This window comes from Beta vulgaris, chromosome 8, assembly GCF_026745355.1.
Source record: "Beta vulgaris subsp. vulgaris cultivar EL10 chromosome 8, EL10.2, whole genome shotgun sequence".
Lineage (NCBI taxonomy): Eukaryota > Viridiplantae > Streptophyta > Magnoliopsida > Caryophyllales > Amaranthaceae > Beta > Beta vulgaris.
This window is the reverse complement of record NC_079209.1, coordinates 19196086-19210926: the sequence shown is the minus strand read 5'-3', so window position 1 is coordinate 19210926 and position 14841 is coordinate 19196086. Positions and strand designations below refer to the sequence as shown.

Sequence of the window (14841 nt, the reverse complement as noted above, 5' to 3'; positions counted from 1 at the left end):
AATGGTTTTGATGTGATTCAAGTTGGAGGTGATAGCTTGTTCCAAGAGCTTTCCAGCGATAGTTCATATGTCCAATTCCGCTGAGAAACAAGAAAGTAATGACTGTTTTACGAATAACTAACGAAACAGTTTCGTCTTGTGCCCTTCCCGGGTAGGTCGGGCGGGTTTCGCCCGGGCACTTTCAGTCGGACGCGCAAGCTGTTTTGGGAAAGCGAAATCTCACCCGGCACTTTCAGTCGGGCGCTCAAGCTGTTTTGGGAAAGCGAAATCTCGCCCGGTCGGGCGGATTTCCCCCGGGCAGGTCGGGCGGTTCGACGTTTTGTCCGAAAAACGCGTTTTTGACGCGGGAGTATAAATAGTTTATTCACCTAATTTTTTCATTCGACGAATTAGACTTAATTCTCTCTGTAATCTGTTCTCTTCTCATAATAAAATATTCTCTCTCTATATACCGTGGACGTAGCCAAATTGGTAAACCATGTAAATCTGTTGTCTGTTTTCTTTGTTTTTGTATTCGTTATTTGTTTCTCTCTCACATCTGCCATAACAAATATATTGAGGCATAATCTTCTCATGTTATAGAAAAAATATCATTTGTATATGCTAGCGGTTTATAGATGATGTATGAACGTAAGGTCGTAGGAGTAGGACTAAAACAGTAACACTAAACACTTCATTCTTACTTTGTCTAGCTAGCTCCTATACAAACTTGGAACATTAGGACTACGCCCTAAGAATTATAATGATGAATTACTTGCTTACAAATACTACTTTCATCATGGGAGACAATGCTACTACTTTCATCGTGGGAGACAATGCCTTTTACTCTTTGTCTAAAATTTGAAGGAGAAAACATAAGAAATAATTGAGTTAAAAACTAATAATTTTTGTTTTAGTAAGGTAAAGAACCCTGATAAATTGGAATCATAAACATGTCAACCCGAGTCCTCCAGATTTGAGAAAAGGGGTGAGGATCAATAGATTCACACCCCAAAGTGCTACTAGTGTTGTTGCCAATTCAAGGTGTCCGATATATTTATTTACTATATATAAAGCACGGCCTGCATAACATTGTTATTGAAGAATAAGTTGCATTATTGTATCTAGATCTCTTCATATATTAATTTATTGAAGCCAGTAATAAAACACGATATCCTAATATGACTTCTTACGTGTAGCGTTTTCAAATGCTTGGGGCTTAGAAATTGGAAGAACTACATCTTTGTTAATATTATATAATAGCTTTTCAATATCAAAATTACGTATTTTCGTGAGTTTCAGGTTCTGCGGTAGCTAATGCTACTTGTTGTGAAGTAAGGGATGATTATCAATGTATACAATCCAATAAAATTTGTGAAGGCCGAAACAATTACATATTCTGGGATGGTTTTCATACTACCGAGGTGGTGAACGTAATCACTGGAGAAACTGCATATAGTGCTCCTGATTCAAACAATGTACATCCCGTTGATATCAGAACTCTGGTGTCTAGTGATAAATGCATGATAAAGGAACTGTAATCACGTTCTGCTGATCTAAGGTGATTTCTTTGCTCATGGCTCATTTGTACGTAGAGCTCTAAATAAGAAAAAAAACAAGCTAGGAATGCGAAAAAAATAGCTCTAGGTGTACAATACAGCAAAGTGTATGGTATTGGTTTTGGCGTTGTTCTTGTAATCGTTGTTAATTACGTCCTAAAATAAGTATTTAGATATATTGTGCTTTGTATCCTAAAAACATGTTCCCAGGCACGGTGGCAGTTATTAGAAGTTTGAGTTCGAAGTGTGTTAGTGGATATGATAGTTCACTAGCTACTTGTATAATGCGTTGTATGTTGAAACTCAGTGTCTTAAGACTTAAATAAAGTGTTATTTCTAAACCTTGCTCTCAATCAATGGATAATTTTAAAAAGGAAAATTCTCATAGGTAACCTTGTAGTGTTAGAAATTAGAATAACCTCCATGATGTTGAATCGGAGAGGTTGAGTAGGTTGTATTGGGTGGCATTTTATTGCTTTTGGTGATATATCTTACATTTAACCCAATTTTTTTTAATAATCTTTGTTTCTAAATAATTGCAACATAGAGAAAAGGCACACATATCAATGGTTTAGACAAGAAAAGTGGGGGACCATAGTGATAGGGTAAAAGGGTAATTACGGTTTTTTCACCATATATCCCTGAGAATTTTTTTTGCACCATATACCCTTTTGACTTTAGAAATTCACCATATATACCCTCCATTTTTCAAAAAATACGTTCACTTATCCTTAGTGACAAACGTCGTTAAACTCCGTAGTCATTAAACCCTAAATCTCATTTAATCCTAAATAACTAACCTAAATCTAACCCTAACACTAACTGTAATCCCTAATCTAATACCCTAATCCTAGACACTCTTCCCCCATCCTAACCCTACCCTAAGTAAACCCTAACTATCTCTCTCCCTAACCCACCTCCCAGGCCACCAGCCCCCAACCCAACCTCAACCCTAGGCCCCCAACCCCAACCCCAGACCCACTACCCCCCCCCCACAACCACTGCAACCCTCACCCTCTCTCTCTAGTACCCCCGCAGCCTCACCAGCCCCTCCCCCACCCCCGTTCCACCACCCCTTCGAATTTCGCATTTCTCACCCCCACCCCACTACAAACAACCAGATCGAGAAGAGGGTGGCTATGAAAGCCTTAATCTGATCTCAAAAGGAACAACACCATGAAAAGAGACCATGAGAGGTTACATTACTCATGTTAACGTTCAAAGTTTATATGTAGCTTCCCATAAAATATAATCTCAAATTTCATTCTGCAATTCTTCATATATCATTCATCTTCTTCAATGAATCTGAGAAGGCTATTAAGGGAGTGAGAAGTCTAGAATTCCATTTTTTTGTTTGCAAATCTAAATCAGAGAATAGTAGTAAATATTTGAATGATTTTTGCTGGCCATCCCACCACCACCATTAACAACCTAGAAACAAGTCAGATCTTCCATTTCCAAAACCCACCTCGGTTATTCCTTTTGATTTTTGTACCTTTTCAGAAAATCTGCAATTCAGCTGATTTTCGCGCCTTTGAGAAAGAGGAAGTTGTTAGTGAGGGTAAAAGAATTAAGGGAAGAGCATGCAGTAACACTCTTTGGTCTTCAAGCTTAGAAAGATAATTCACCATCCCTTTTATTATTTTCCTACAAAAAACTCTACCTTTTCCCGTATCAAATAATACCTCCATCTCATATTATTTGCAACACTTGACTTTTCCACTACCCATATGCCTCACTTTGACCAAATTTATAAATAGTATATAAGAACATATATAAGTATGTAAGATGTTCAAAGATTTATCAATGTATATTTTCAAGATAAAATGATAATTATGGATATTAATGGTCTGGCAAGTGTGCCATTCAAATTGTTGTGATATGGGATAGAGGGAGTAGACTTAGCACTTCGACGACGACAAGGAATTAGGCCACGCCCGAACAAACCTAAACTTGGTGGCCAAATTTTTGAACAAAGAGTGGGCGTGCAACAACCCATGAGAGTTGTAGCGCACCACAACATTAACAAAGAAGAGGAGAAGAAACAAAATCAGCAACAACAATAATAGCTCGTAGCGGCATGATTGCGTACCCCGACTGCGGCAACCCAACCTTGGTGGCCGGAATTTTGAGTAGTGGTGAGAGAAGATGCGAGGGTGACAAGAAATTAGGTTTCTTGGGTTGTGGCTTCGTGGTGCCCGGTTGGTGGCTTAATGGTATATGTGTTTGGGTTGTTTTGAGGAGAGAAGGGGAGAAGGGGTTGGGTGGTAGGTTTGGGCTGAGATAAGGGGGGGTGGGTTAATCAGCTAATTAGTTTCAAATGTAATTAGATAAAACAATATTGGATAAATAAGGGTGATTAGCTCATTATATTGCATATTTTTACCCCTATATTTTAGTTATTTGAATATATTTTATATTTATAATTGGGTTTTTAGTATGACTTCTATTATTACGTTCTTATTCTTTTTATTATTATTTTTATCACCTATTGAGCTTAATTAGTATTTTATTTTGTGATAGGTGTTCGGTTCGGGAAAAGGAATTACAAGGCCAAGTAATAAACAATCCAAGTCAAAGGCTACAAGAAAATAAGAGCCCAAATCTAAGTGTTTACTCCTTCTCCAAGCAAAAATCCCAAGATAAATCAAGCTTATATTAGGAGATTATTTTCTTTCCTTGTTATTATATCATTAGCGGGGATATAAATCTCCCTAATTCCATAATACTAGGGGGAGGCGGTGAGAGCTACATCTGGGCAGCCACACAAACACAAATCTCATTCACACAATAGCTTTAGGTTTAGTTTTATTTTCAATTCCACCCGTTTTGTACACGATTCGTCGGTGACAGCGGCGCTCATCGTTTACTATTGGTTTGTTTGGCTTGATTTCGTTTCGGAATTCACTCAATTGCAAATTTTATTGGTATTTTCGTTCTACATCTTTAATCAATTCAATTTTATTTCTTGTTAATCATTTTTATATAGATAATCACATATATGATTTCATTGTCGTACATTTGGTATTGTTAGTTTCAATTCCTTCAACTCCCAATTCTCTGCACTACTAAATTTAATTGAAGTTTCTACTTTTCATTTTCCTGATTTCATCATTTGCTTAATTGTTTTGCTCGATTGCGATGCTTAACGTCAATTCTAGTCTTTGGCTATTGCTAGTGCTTTCTTATATCAATCATTCCTCTAATTCTAAATCTTACAATCATTTAATATGCTTACTAGTTATTAGGCCCGGGATATGCCCCGGGTAAGGAAAATTTTCATTTATTAATATTATACTTTAAAATGATAACATCAAATATCACTTGGTCTAGTGGTTAAAACTCTAGTATATAAACTTGAAGTCACGAGATCGAATCCTACACTATGCAATTTCTAATTTTTTTGGTTGTATGTGGATTACATAAAGTAAAATGAACTTAGGGAGAGCGCCACGTGGCACCGTTCCTTGTTTAGGAACGCCTTTTAATATATTAGTATAGATTTACAGTAGCTTCAGTGCGAGAGATTTTGATTTTGTAATTATTATAATTATAGTCTTGGTTTATTATTCAAGGTACTAGTGTTAGTGCTTATAGTTTAGTTCTTATTGATAGATTAATCACATTTATATCATTAGTTTAATATTAGTTTGGTTAAGCATATATAATTTGCATAATAGAAAGTTCATATAATCAATTGAGTAATTTAATTAAGTATTAACATCCTTGTGGGTTCGACCCATATTTGCTAGTGATACTATATTGTACACCGTGCACTTGCGGTATTAGTTTCTATTCATACAAGTTTTTGGCGCCGTTGCCGGGGATGTTGCATATTAAGTTTTGTTACTCACTTGATTTTAGTTCCTCTTTTGTGATCACGTCTAGTTGTTCTATGTTGCTTTATATGGTGTTTAATAGTAGTAATCATGGTTAGTATTGCTTACTAGAGTTAAATTTCATGGTTACATGATGTAGTTAAACTATTAGTTTCTTTAGTAGGCGGTTAGTTATATTGTGACTTATTATTTTTCTTTGTTTGTTAGTATAATTTAGTAGTTTGTGTTTCGGTTTTTACTTAAATTTTTTTAAAAAATATTTTTTAAAAAAATATTTTTTTTAAAGGGGTTTTACAATGGTATTATCTTCTTTCCCCCAAGAAAATGGTGAATTCTTTTGGAGGTACTTTGTGAAGCTTAGAAATGTTATTAATCAAGGAGGTCATAAGTTAGAAAAATGGGAAATTTGCCAACTAGTTTTTGATGGCTTAAATGATGAAACTAGAGCCACAGTAGAATCAATTTGTGAAGGGCAACTTTTATCAAAAACCTTAGAGGAGGGATGGAGTTTCTTCGAATGGTTAGCCCAAGATACATATGACTGGGAAAATGCTTTAAATAATGGGCTTATGGCTAATTCTTTATCTTATTGCTCATATTGTCATGCATTCGATCATAAAGTTAGTGTTTGTCCTTACTATTACTCTAACCCATATAGTGTTAATTGTCAATCTCATGCAAATAATCATGGAGGATACACTCACCCTCACTATTTAGGAAATAATCAGTTTAATGGGATGAGCTCCTTACCTAGTGTCACATCTGACCCTTTTAACACTACCTATTCTAATATATTCAGCCATGAAGTCAGTAGAGGAGAGTCATATCCCACTATTGAGTCAAATTTTTCTCCTAGTAACAATATGGATGAAAGGTTAAATTCTCTTGATAATTTGATTCAAGATCTAGCAAAAGACATAGAGATCTTGACTGAGGTAATGAAGAGTGATTGTGATGGTAAACGAGTTAGTGAGGTTGAACAAAATAATTTGACTAATGATCCTAGTTCTTTTCATACACATTATTTGTCAGTAGAATTAGCAGAATCTGAAGAGGTTAATGACACTTAGTTATATCCTAATATTAATGAGACATGCTTACTGAAACTTACTGTAGAAAATACAGAGCCAAACCAAGTTGATTCATTTGTTAATGAGGATTCTTTAGTAAATGAAACCTTACAGGAAAAGACTAGTGTTGATGTTCAAAAGAGTTCTATTACTCAAACAATGGAGGTCCTAACTAAAAACATACATAAGTTGAGTGAGATAAAGAAGAGTGAACATGATGGAGAAGGTGGTAGTAGAGTATACCAATATGATGTGAGTAATGAGCCTAATTCTTTGCTTACTCCTTATTTGTCGGATCACTTAGTAGAGCCTATACAGATTAATGAACCTCAAGTATATCTTACTTCTAATGGGACTTGTTTAATGAATCATATGGAAGAAAATATTGAGGTGGACCAAGCTAAGTCATTTGTTTTGGAGGATTCAATAGTGAATGAAGCTTTAAAGACTGATTTTCCTACTGTGATTACACAAACTGAGGAGAGTTATACTGAAGGCATCTATACTTCTTGTATTACTCTTGAGGATACCGAGGGTAACACTAGTGATGCTTTAGAAGAAAATTGTATTGGGCAATTTGTCTTGTATGACCCTAAGCATAATGTTTTAATGAACGACTTTGGTGAACATGAAAAATCTTTCACCACTGAGATTACCCTCAAGGCCAATGCTTCCAATTTAGACCAGATTGACCCAATTCCAACTCAGAATACTAAGTTAGTTCCTACTCCCTGGACTATAGTAATTCATTTATCTAACTTTAGCCCTTTTCTATGCCTACCTAAGCTCCTTAAGCATTGTATTTTGTTACCTCAAGTTCTTAAACTCATAAAACATAACTTTAGTTCAAAGCAAGAACCAGAGCGTAAACTACAACAGGGTCTGAATGATGATAATAAAAGTGATATATGTGTTTTAGGTGACATTATATGCTTAAAACCTTCTTACAGTTCTGCTGTCCAGAACCATATTCACCAATATGAATACCTTATGATGATTAAACGAGCACATCTCTATGGCAGTCAATATGATTACTCTAAAACTTTTGACAAGCTGAAAAGAACATTAACTGCTATCTCTATGTTTATTTCATTATATGCTTATCTCCAATTCTCTGAGTTTTGTGCACAGGCTTTTGACAAGCTTCTCCGAGCTCTAGCGACTTATAATTTGAGAAGCTAAATGGAGCTGAGATCGCTGTCACCTAGCAAGAATATGATAATTCAGCTTGCAGATTATGGTTTCATTGTTAATGACTACAGGGGAAGAGGCTTAAAGAATATCTTAAGATGTTCCTCCAAGATCGAGCTTGTCGGAGGATGATGTCGAGTATGATTAGTACCTATTGATTCTTTGACGTCGACTATGAAGGCTGATAGGCAGTAAGTACTACCTTCCCATCCGCGTTAGAGTATACCTTGTGCCTATGTTACGACTCCTCACCCACCAGGTTGTGTCTTTCCTTTCTTTCCTCCTTTCATTTTATTTTCTACTTCTTCTTTTTTTTTCCTTATACATTGAGGCCAATGTAAGAAATAAGTGTTGGGGAGTGGCTAATACACGCCAAATTTTTGCTTGACATTACTGAATACATGCTGAAAAAATGCTCTGTTTTTGCTAATTTTTGATGGGGTTAGCTGGATTTTTGCTCTGTTTGTGGTAGTATTTGCTCGAAGTAGCTTGTATTATGCTGGTTATGCTTGCTGGAAATTATATACAGGTTACTTAAAAATCATGAGTCGTCAATTTTAGGGGGAAGTGCTGCCGAAATTTCTGCAAAGTAGGCCTCCATATTACTTTATCTAAGCATAATTTAACATACTTATGGGTGCTTGCTGCTATTATCTTTTATTACTAGTGTTCCGCAATTTCATTATACTTTACCCATTTGAAATATGAGTGCAAATAGCAAGTTACCCACCTCTCCACCTCTTTAAAGGACTAACTAGTAAGATAGTTGACAATAGACTCTAACCTTACAAAATTTTTCTTAAATTCTGTTTACTTAAATTATCAATAAAAAAAAAAGTTTTGAAGTTATGAACACGAAGACTTTATCTCTAGCAACTCCTAAATATACCTCAATAATGCTATGCTTATATGTAATCTAGCACACTATTTTTATTGGCTTAGATGCGGGGTATGGAGGAAAGACTTTTATAATTTAATCTACTTAACTAGTACCTCTTACTTTCCTTGGTGACTTTTTCACTGCTCTTGGTTACTGGAGAACTACTTGACTTTGTTAAAGAAATGAGAGAACAATGGTTTAAAAAAAGAAAAAGGATTAGTAATCCCTAAAGGTGAGACGTTGAACCATTGTAAAACCAGAGTGATATTAATCAGTTCTTGAAATAAAAGAACTTGTTGGAAAAGCAAATTAAAAAGCCTAAAAAGCAAAGCAAAAAGCAAAGTATCAAGTACTCATTTGAGACCAATGGGTGGCAACTGCAATGTCATATGAAAAGGAACGATCCTTGTACTGGTACTAAGTGCTAATGTACAGGAAGGTAAGGGAGAATCAACTGGAACAATAATCAAGTCCGACTAAAGTACCTCGTATTCGAATGTCAATACACTTGCACTTGAGCACCTAGATTACATGTGGGATCAAACTAATTATAAAATGTTGGTTGAGTATAATAGCGCTCATTTGTGTTCATATCTTGCTAACCTGACGAAAACGTTTTCATGACTAACTTATGATTTCACAAATAAAAATGTTTTAGTCTATTGTCATGCTTATTAGTTTAGTTCATTTGAGGTTGGGTAGTTTACTAACGTCTTGTTTTATATGATACACTTGGTTTAATAACGTTATTTTGCTCGAGGTCGACCAAAAACTAAGTGTGGGGGAGTTTGATTAGCTCATTGTATTGCATATTTTTACCACTATATTTTAGTTATTTGAATATATTTTATATTTATAATTGGGTTTTTAGTATGACTTCTATTATTACGTACTTATTCTTTTTATTATTATTTTTATCACCTATTGAGCTTAATTAGTATTTTATTTTGTGATAGGTGTTCGGTTCGGGAAAAGGAATTACAAGGCCAAGTAATAAACAATCCAAGTTAAAGGCTACAAGAAAATAAGAGCCCAAGTCTAAGTGTTTACTCCTTCTCGAAGCAAAAATCCCAAGATAAATCAAGCTTATATTAGGAGATTATTTTCTTTCCTTGTTGTTATATCATTAGCGGGGATATAAATCTTCCTAATTCCATAATACTAGGGGGAGGCGGTGAGAGCTGCATCTGGGCAGCCACACAAACACAAATCTCATTCACACAATAGCTTTAGGTTTAGTTTTATTTTCAATTCCATCCGTTTTGTACACGATTCGTCGGTGACAGCGACGCTCATCGTTTACTATTGGTTTGTTTGGTTTGATTTCGTTTTGGAATTCACTCAATTGTAAATTTTATCGGTATTTTCGTTCTACATCTTTAATCAATTCAATTTTATTTCTTGTTAATTATTTTTATATAGATAATCGCATATATGATTTCATTGTCGTACATTTGGTATTGTTAGTTTCAATTCCTTCAACTCCTAATTCTCTGCACTACTAAATTTAATTGAAGTTTCTACTTTTCATTTTCCTAATTTCATCATTTGCTTAATTGTTTTGCTCGATTGCGATGCTTAACGTCAATTCTAGTCTTTGGTTATTGCTAATGCTTTCTTATATCAATCATTCCTCTAATTCTGAATCTTACAATCATTTAATATGCTTATTTACAGTAGCTTCAGTGCGTGAGATTTTGATTTTTTCATTATTATAATTATAGTCTTGGTTTATTATTCAAGGTACTAGTGTTAGTGCTTATAGTTTAGTTCTTATTGATAGATTAATCACATTTATATCATTAGTTTAATATTAGTTTGGTTAAGCATATATAATTTGCATAATAGAAAGTTCATATAATCAAGTGAGTAATTTAATTAAGTATTAACATCCTTGTGGGTTCGACCCGTATTTGCTAGTGATACTATATTGTACACCGTGCACTTGCGGTATTAGTTTCTATTCATACAAAGGGCATTTCTATAGTTTTATACTTTATAGCTTTGTATTCTAAGCTCGGTTGCACTTATTATGACTTTTCCTTTTTAGGCTAATGCTGCAACTATTAAGAAATGAAGGAAGTATTTGGCAAACATTTTTAAAAATTTATTCAATAATTGACCCTGTAGTATATTTCTTTAGGAACCGTACTGACATTAATGATATGTTTTTGTCAAATCTTGCGTTTTTAATGATTTTAGGTTAACCATAGTTATTAATAACTAACCTCCCCCCCCCCATCTCCCTATTAAGAATAATTTGAAGTTTTGGCCCCAAAAGCCTTTCATCCCTTTTTCTTCATAACTTGGTGGCTTTGGAAACCTCATTCTCATCACGTTTCTTCGAACTTTGATCTCACTACATTTCTTCCTTTCCCATGGCAGATTCAAGGTCATTTTCCTGCAATTGAAGAGCACCTATTATTGGAAACTTCAAGTGGATCACAGCGCACTGTTCCACCTATCATCCACCAAAAGTTGGGGGACAACTGCTAGGACAAAATTAACTGATCTGCCTCACCACCAAATTAGTTAACTGTTAACTTATCTGATTTGGGCACAAATATCCGGATCAGTTACATAAGTTAATCGATCTGGTTTTGTACCCAAACCGGATCAGTTAACCTTTTGAATTTTTTTTTAAAAACTTAGCTTCAGTGTATTGATCTCATTTACGATATCCCATAATAAGTACTTTAGAAATTCAACAATGAATTACACATCCAGAAATTATAAAAAAATTAATCAACAATATTTACAAACAGAACTAATACTAAAAAAAATAACACTAAATCAAATCAATAAAATTAGAACACTAAATAAATAAAGAAAATCTAAGAATAATTTACAAATCCAAATATTCAAAAATTACAAAAGGAAAAAATGGGCCTAACCGAAGAAATCAAATGAATCAATATATAAATAAAATTACAAGAACGAAACTAATCAAAACAAAACTCAACAAGAAGGCTAACAAAAAAAGGGAAAAATATTATAGAAATTACAAATAAATTAATAAAATCTATATCCAAAGGCACTGACCGATGAGATAAGATGATCCAACAGCAAAGATGAGCAAGCAAAGCCAACGGAGGAGGTGAGTAAAGCCAATAGCGAAGCCACGGAGGAGCTGAGCGAAGTCCCGGAGGAGGAGAGCTAGTGAATGATCTGAAGGAACTTAGGAGGAGAACGAAGGTGGTGGTGTTTTGGGTTATTTTGGGGGAGGAGAGTTTGAGGGAGAAGGTGGTGGTGGTTGATGGTTGTGCGTGAGATTGCATTTTAAGCGAAGATTCGATGTTTGAATTGGAGAAGCCACCAATACTGATATATATCCTTAAGTTCATTGATAAAGATGAATCATCATCCACCACTCACCAAGATAATCTTTCACATCTTTAATAATTAATTTTTAACGTTGTGAGAAGAATCATTATCCCAAGAAACCAAACACATAATAAAAGCAAATTTTAGAAAATGCTACTCTCATTTACTACCTAGACAACAAAATACCTTTGCTTTAATGATTAAATACAACTACCCTATTGAATTCCTAATTTGAAAATTGGTATAGACGATTGTTGAATGTTATGTTCCTAAGATTTTTTATTGATTTGTCAAAATATGAACCTACTCTTCTTAACCTTGAATCAATTTTAAATGAATATAAGTTGTTGAATATGGATTTGGAAAAGTTAAAAATCGGAAGACTAGCTATGTTTCTGGGGAGTTTGTTGACAAAGAGGGTGAATAGGGTTTAGAGGAAGAAGGAGAAGAAGAAGAGGAAGGAGGAGAAGAACAAGGAGAAGAAGGATAAGGAGAAAGAGAAGAAGGAGGAGGAGGAGGAGGAGGAGGAGGAGATGAGGAGGAGGAGGAGGAGGAGGAGAAGGAGGAGAAGAAAAAGAAGAAGAAGGAGAAGGAGGAGGAGGAGGAGGAGGATAAGAAGAAGAAGGAGGAGGAGGAGGAGAAGAAGAAGGAGAAGGAGGAGAAGAACGAGAAGAAGGAAAAGGAGGAGGAGGAGAAGAAGGAAAAGGAGGAGGAGGAGAAGAAAGAAGAAGGAAGAAGGAGGAGGATAAGAAGAAGTAGGAGAGAAGAAGGAGAAGAAGGAGAAGGAGGAGAAGGAAAAGAAGAAGGAGAAAAAGAAGGAAAAGGAGGAGTAGGAGCAAGAGCAAGAGAAGCAGAAGGAGAAGGAGAAGGAGAAGAAGAAGAGGAGGAGGAGGAGGATTAAGAGGGGGAAGAGAAGGAGAAGGAGGAGAAGGAGAAGGAGAAGAAGGAGGAGGAGGAGGAGGAGGTGCAGAAGGAGGAGGAGGCCATTCTCTTAGTCAAAAAGGGGTTAGCAAAGAAGGCACCTACTCGGACAACCTTCGGGTTCATTAGCCGCTCATCCGAGTGGCGTCCATCGTACTCAGCCCCAAGGAGACCTCTATCTCCCAGATTGAGCCACTCTCTTAGTAAAAAAGGACTAAGGAAAGAAGGCACCTACTCGGACAAGCTTGTGGCTCATTAGCCCCTCATTCGAGTGGCGTCCATCCTACTCGGCTCTAGGAAGGCCTCCATATCCCTTCCCGAGCCGCTTTTTTAGTCTGCAATGGCTAAGTTAAAAGTCCATGATTATGCATAGAATCATCCCTCTCTCCTTGAGATACTCGGTCGGAACCACCCCTCTCTCCTTCTCAAAAGACCGGGTCGGTACTCTCCCCACTCTTCTTTAGAGACCGGGTCTGAACCACCCCTCTCTTCTTTTCGAGAGACCAGGTCGGCACTCTCCTTCTCAACTTCTTAAGAGACCGGGTCGGTACTCCCCTCTCTCCTTGAAAGACCGGGTCGGCACCACCCCTCTCTCCTTGAGAGACCGGGTTAGCACCTCCCCTTCTTTTTGGAGACCGGGTGGGTACTCCCCTCCCTCCTTGAGAGACGGGGTCGGCACCACCCCTCTCTCCTTATCGAAAGATCGGGTCGGCACTCTCCCCTCTCTCCTTGAGAGACCGGGTCGGAACCACCCCTTTCTCCTTCTCGAGAGACCGGTTTAGCACTCCCCCTCTCTCCTTCTCGAGAGACTAGGTCGGCACTCCCCTCTCCCCTTGAAAGATCTAGTCAGCACCACCCCTCTCTCCTTGAGATACCAGGTCGGCACCTCCCCCTCTTCTCGGAGACCGGGTCGGTACTCCCCTCCCTCCTTGAGAGATCAGGTCGGCACCACCCCTCTCTCCTTGAGAGACCGGGTCGGCACTACCTCCCCCTCTTCTCGGAGACTGGTATGTACTCCGCTCTCTCTTTGAGAGACCGGGTCGGCCTTCCCCTCCCATCAAGGACCGGGTCGGTCCTCACTCTTCTCCATAAGAGCAGGTCAGACCTTCCCTTCTCCTGGAGACCGGGTTGGATTATCTTCCTCCCCTCAAAGACTATTGGGTTGGCCCCTCCTTCCTCTTCCAAAAGCGGGGCGGCCATTTTTTAGTCATCTGGCCATCGATCTCTTCAATCCAAAAGGGTCAAGTTGATTAGGGTTCCGTCAGGAGTGGGCGACACTCAGTTGGAGTTCCGTGACCCTCCACTCCTAGCGTGGGGCTAATTGTTTGGGCTAATTTTCATCTATAGCCCAATTATGAGGAAGAAGAGCCTAGCATGTGATATTGCCACCTGGAATCAAAAAGCGCACCCAAGTGGGTGCTTTCTAGTTGTGAGTGCATTCCAGCCTACTTACAGTTGTGAGTTCTAGAGCACTATAAATACCAGTTGCCTCATCAATGAACAGGTATTGAATTCTTACCTAATAAACCAGAGCATCTCTATCTAGACTTTCTCTCTCTAGCTTGATCATCGACTGGCAACGATCGAGGAACAACCTCCGGGGCAGTCTAACCTTGTCTTTTGCAGGATTCTGGTGTACGAAAAATTGACTCAGGACAACGAGATCAATCTGACCCGATACCTAATCAACACACCGTAAGCATACTTAATTTCCTGACAGAAACAAGTATGACAGCCTTGATCAAAACACAATTATTCATTGAAATATATGAATCGTACAGAAGACAATCGTAAGGTTGACAAATATTCAAAAGTTACGGGTACTACGTTAAATTTCATAAAGGTCGGGGACATATAGATTTCCAATAACAACATGGATAAACCACAAAATAACCCTTGTTATTTTTAATATTTGGCCAAATTTATCTTGAACATAAATAAATGCGTACAATTCTGTATATAAGGGGATAAGTAAAACTATTACAATTAGAGCTTTTATATTTTATGGTCTATTTTCTTTATGCAACATAAATGTGAACTTGTATACCAAAAGGAGGATTCGCTTCCTGATTCTTGCT

The 14841-nt window shown here is 37.1% G+C and overlaps 2 protein-coding genes across 4 annotated transcripts in view; both read left to right on the top strand.

Annotated features, from left to right (window-relative positions):
- LOC104901307 (GDSL esterase/lipase At4g18970) overlaps positions 1-1879 on the top strand; it is a 55227-nt gene extending 53348 nt beyond the window's left edge. For all 3 annotated transcript variants that reach the window (XM_057391011.1, XM_048634336.2, XM_010688862.4), the window contains one exon: positions 1282-1879. In XM_057391011.1, the coding sequence (XP_057246994.1) occupies positions 1282-1520 (239 nt within the window). In that variant the 3' untranslated portion in view covers positions 1521-1879. The remainder of the gene's footprint in view (positions 1-1281) is intronic.
- A 2097-nt stretch (positions 1880-3976) lies between these two features.
- On the top strand, positions 3977-9926 carry LOC125492240 (uncharacterized). The gene is made up of 2 exons (XM_048634337.1): positions 3977-7829; positions 9475-9926. Exon 1 carries the CDS (start codon positions 6607-6609, stop codon positions 7627-7629), a length of 1023 nt encoding a protein of 340 aa, XP_048490294.1. The 5' UTR covers positions 3977-6606; the 3' UTR covers positions 7630-7829; positions 9475-9926.
- The last annotated feature ends 4915 nt before the right edge of the window (positions 9927-14841 follow it).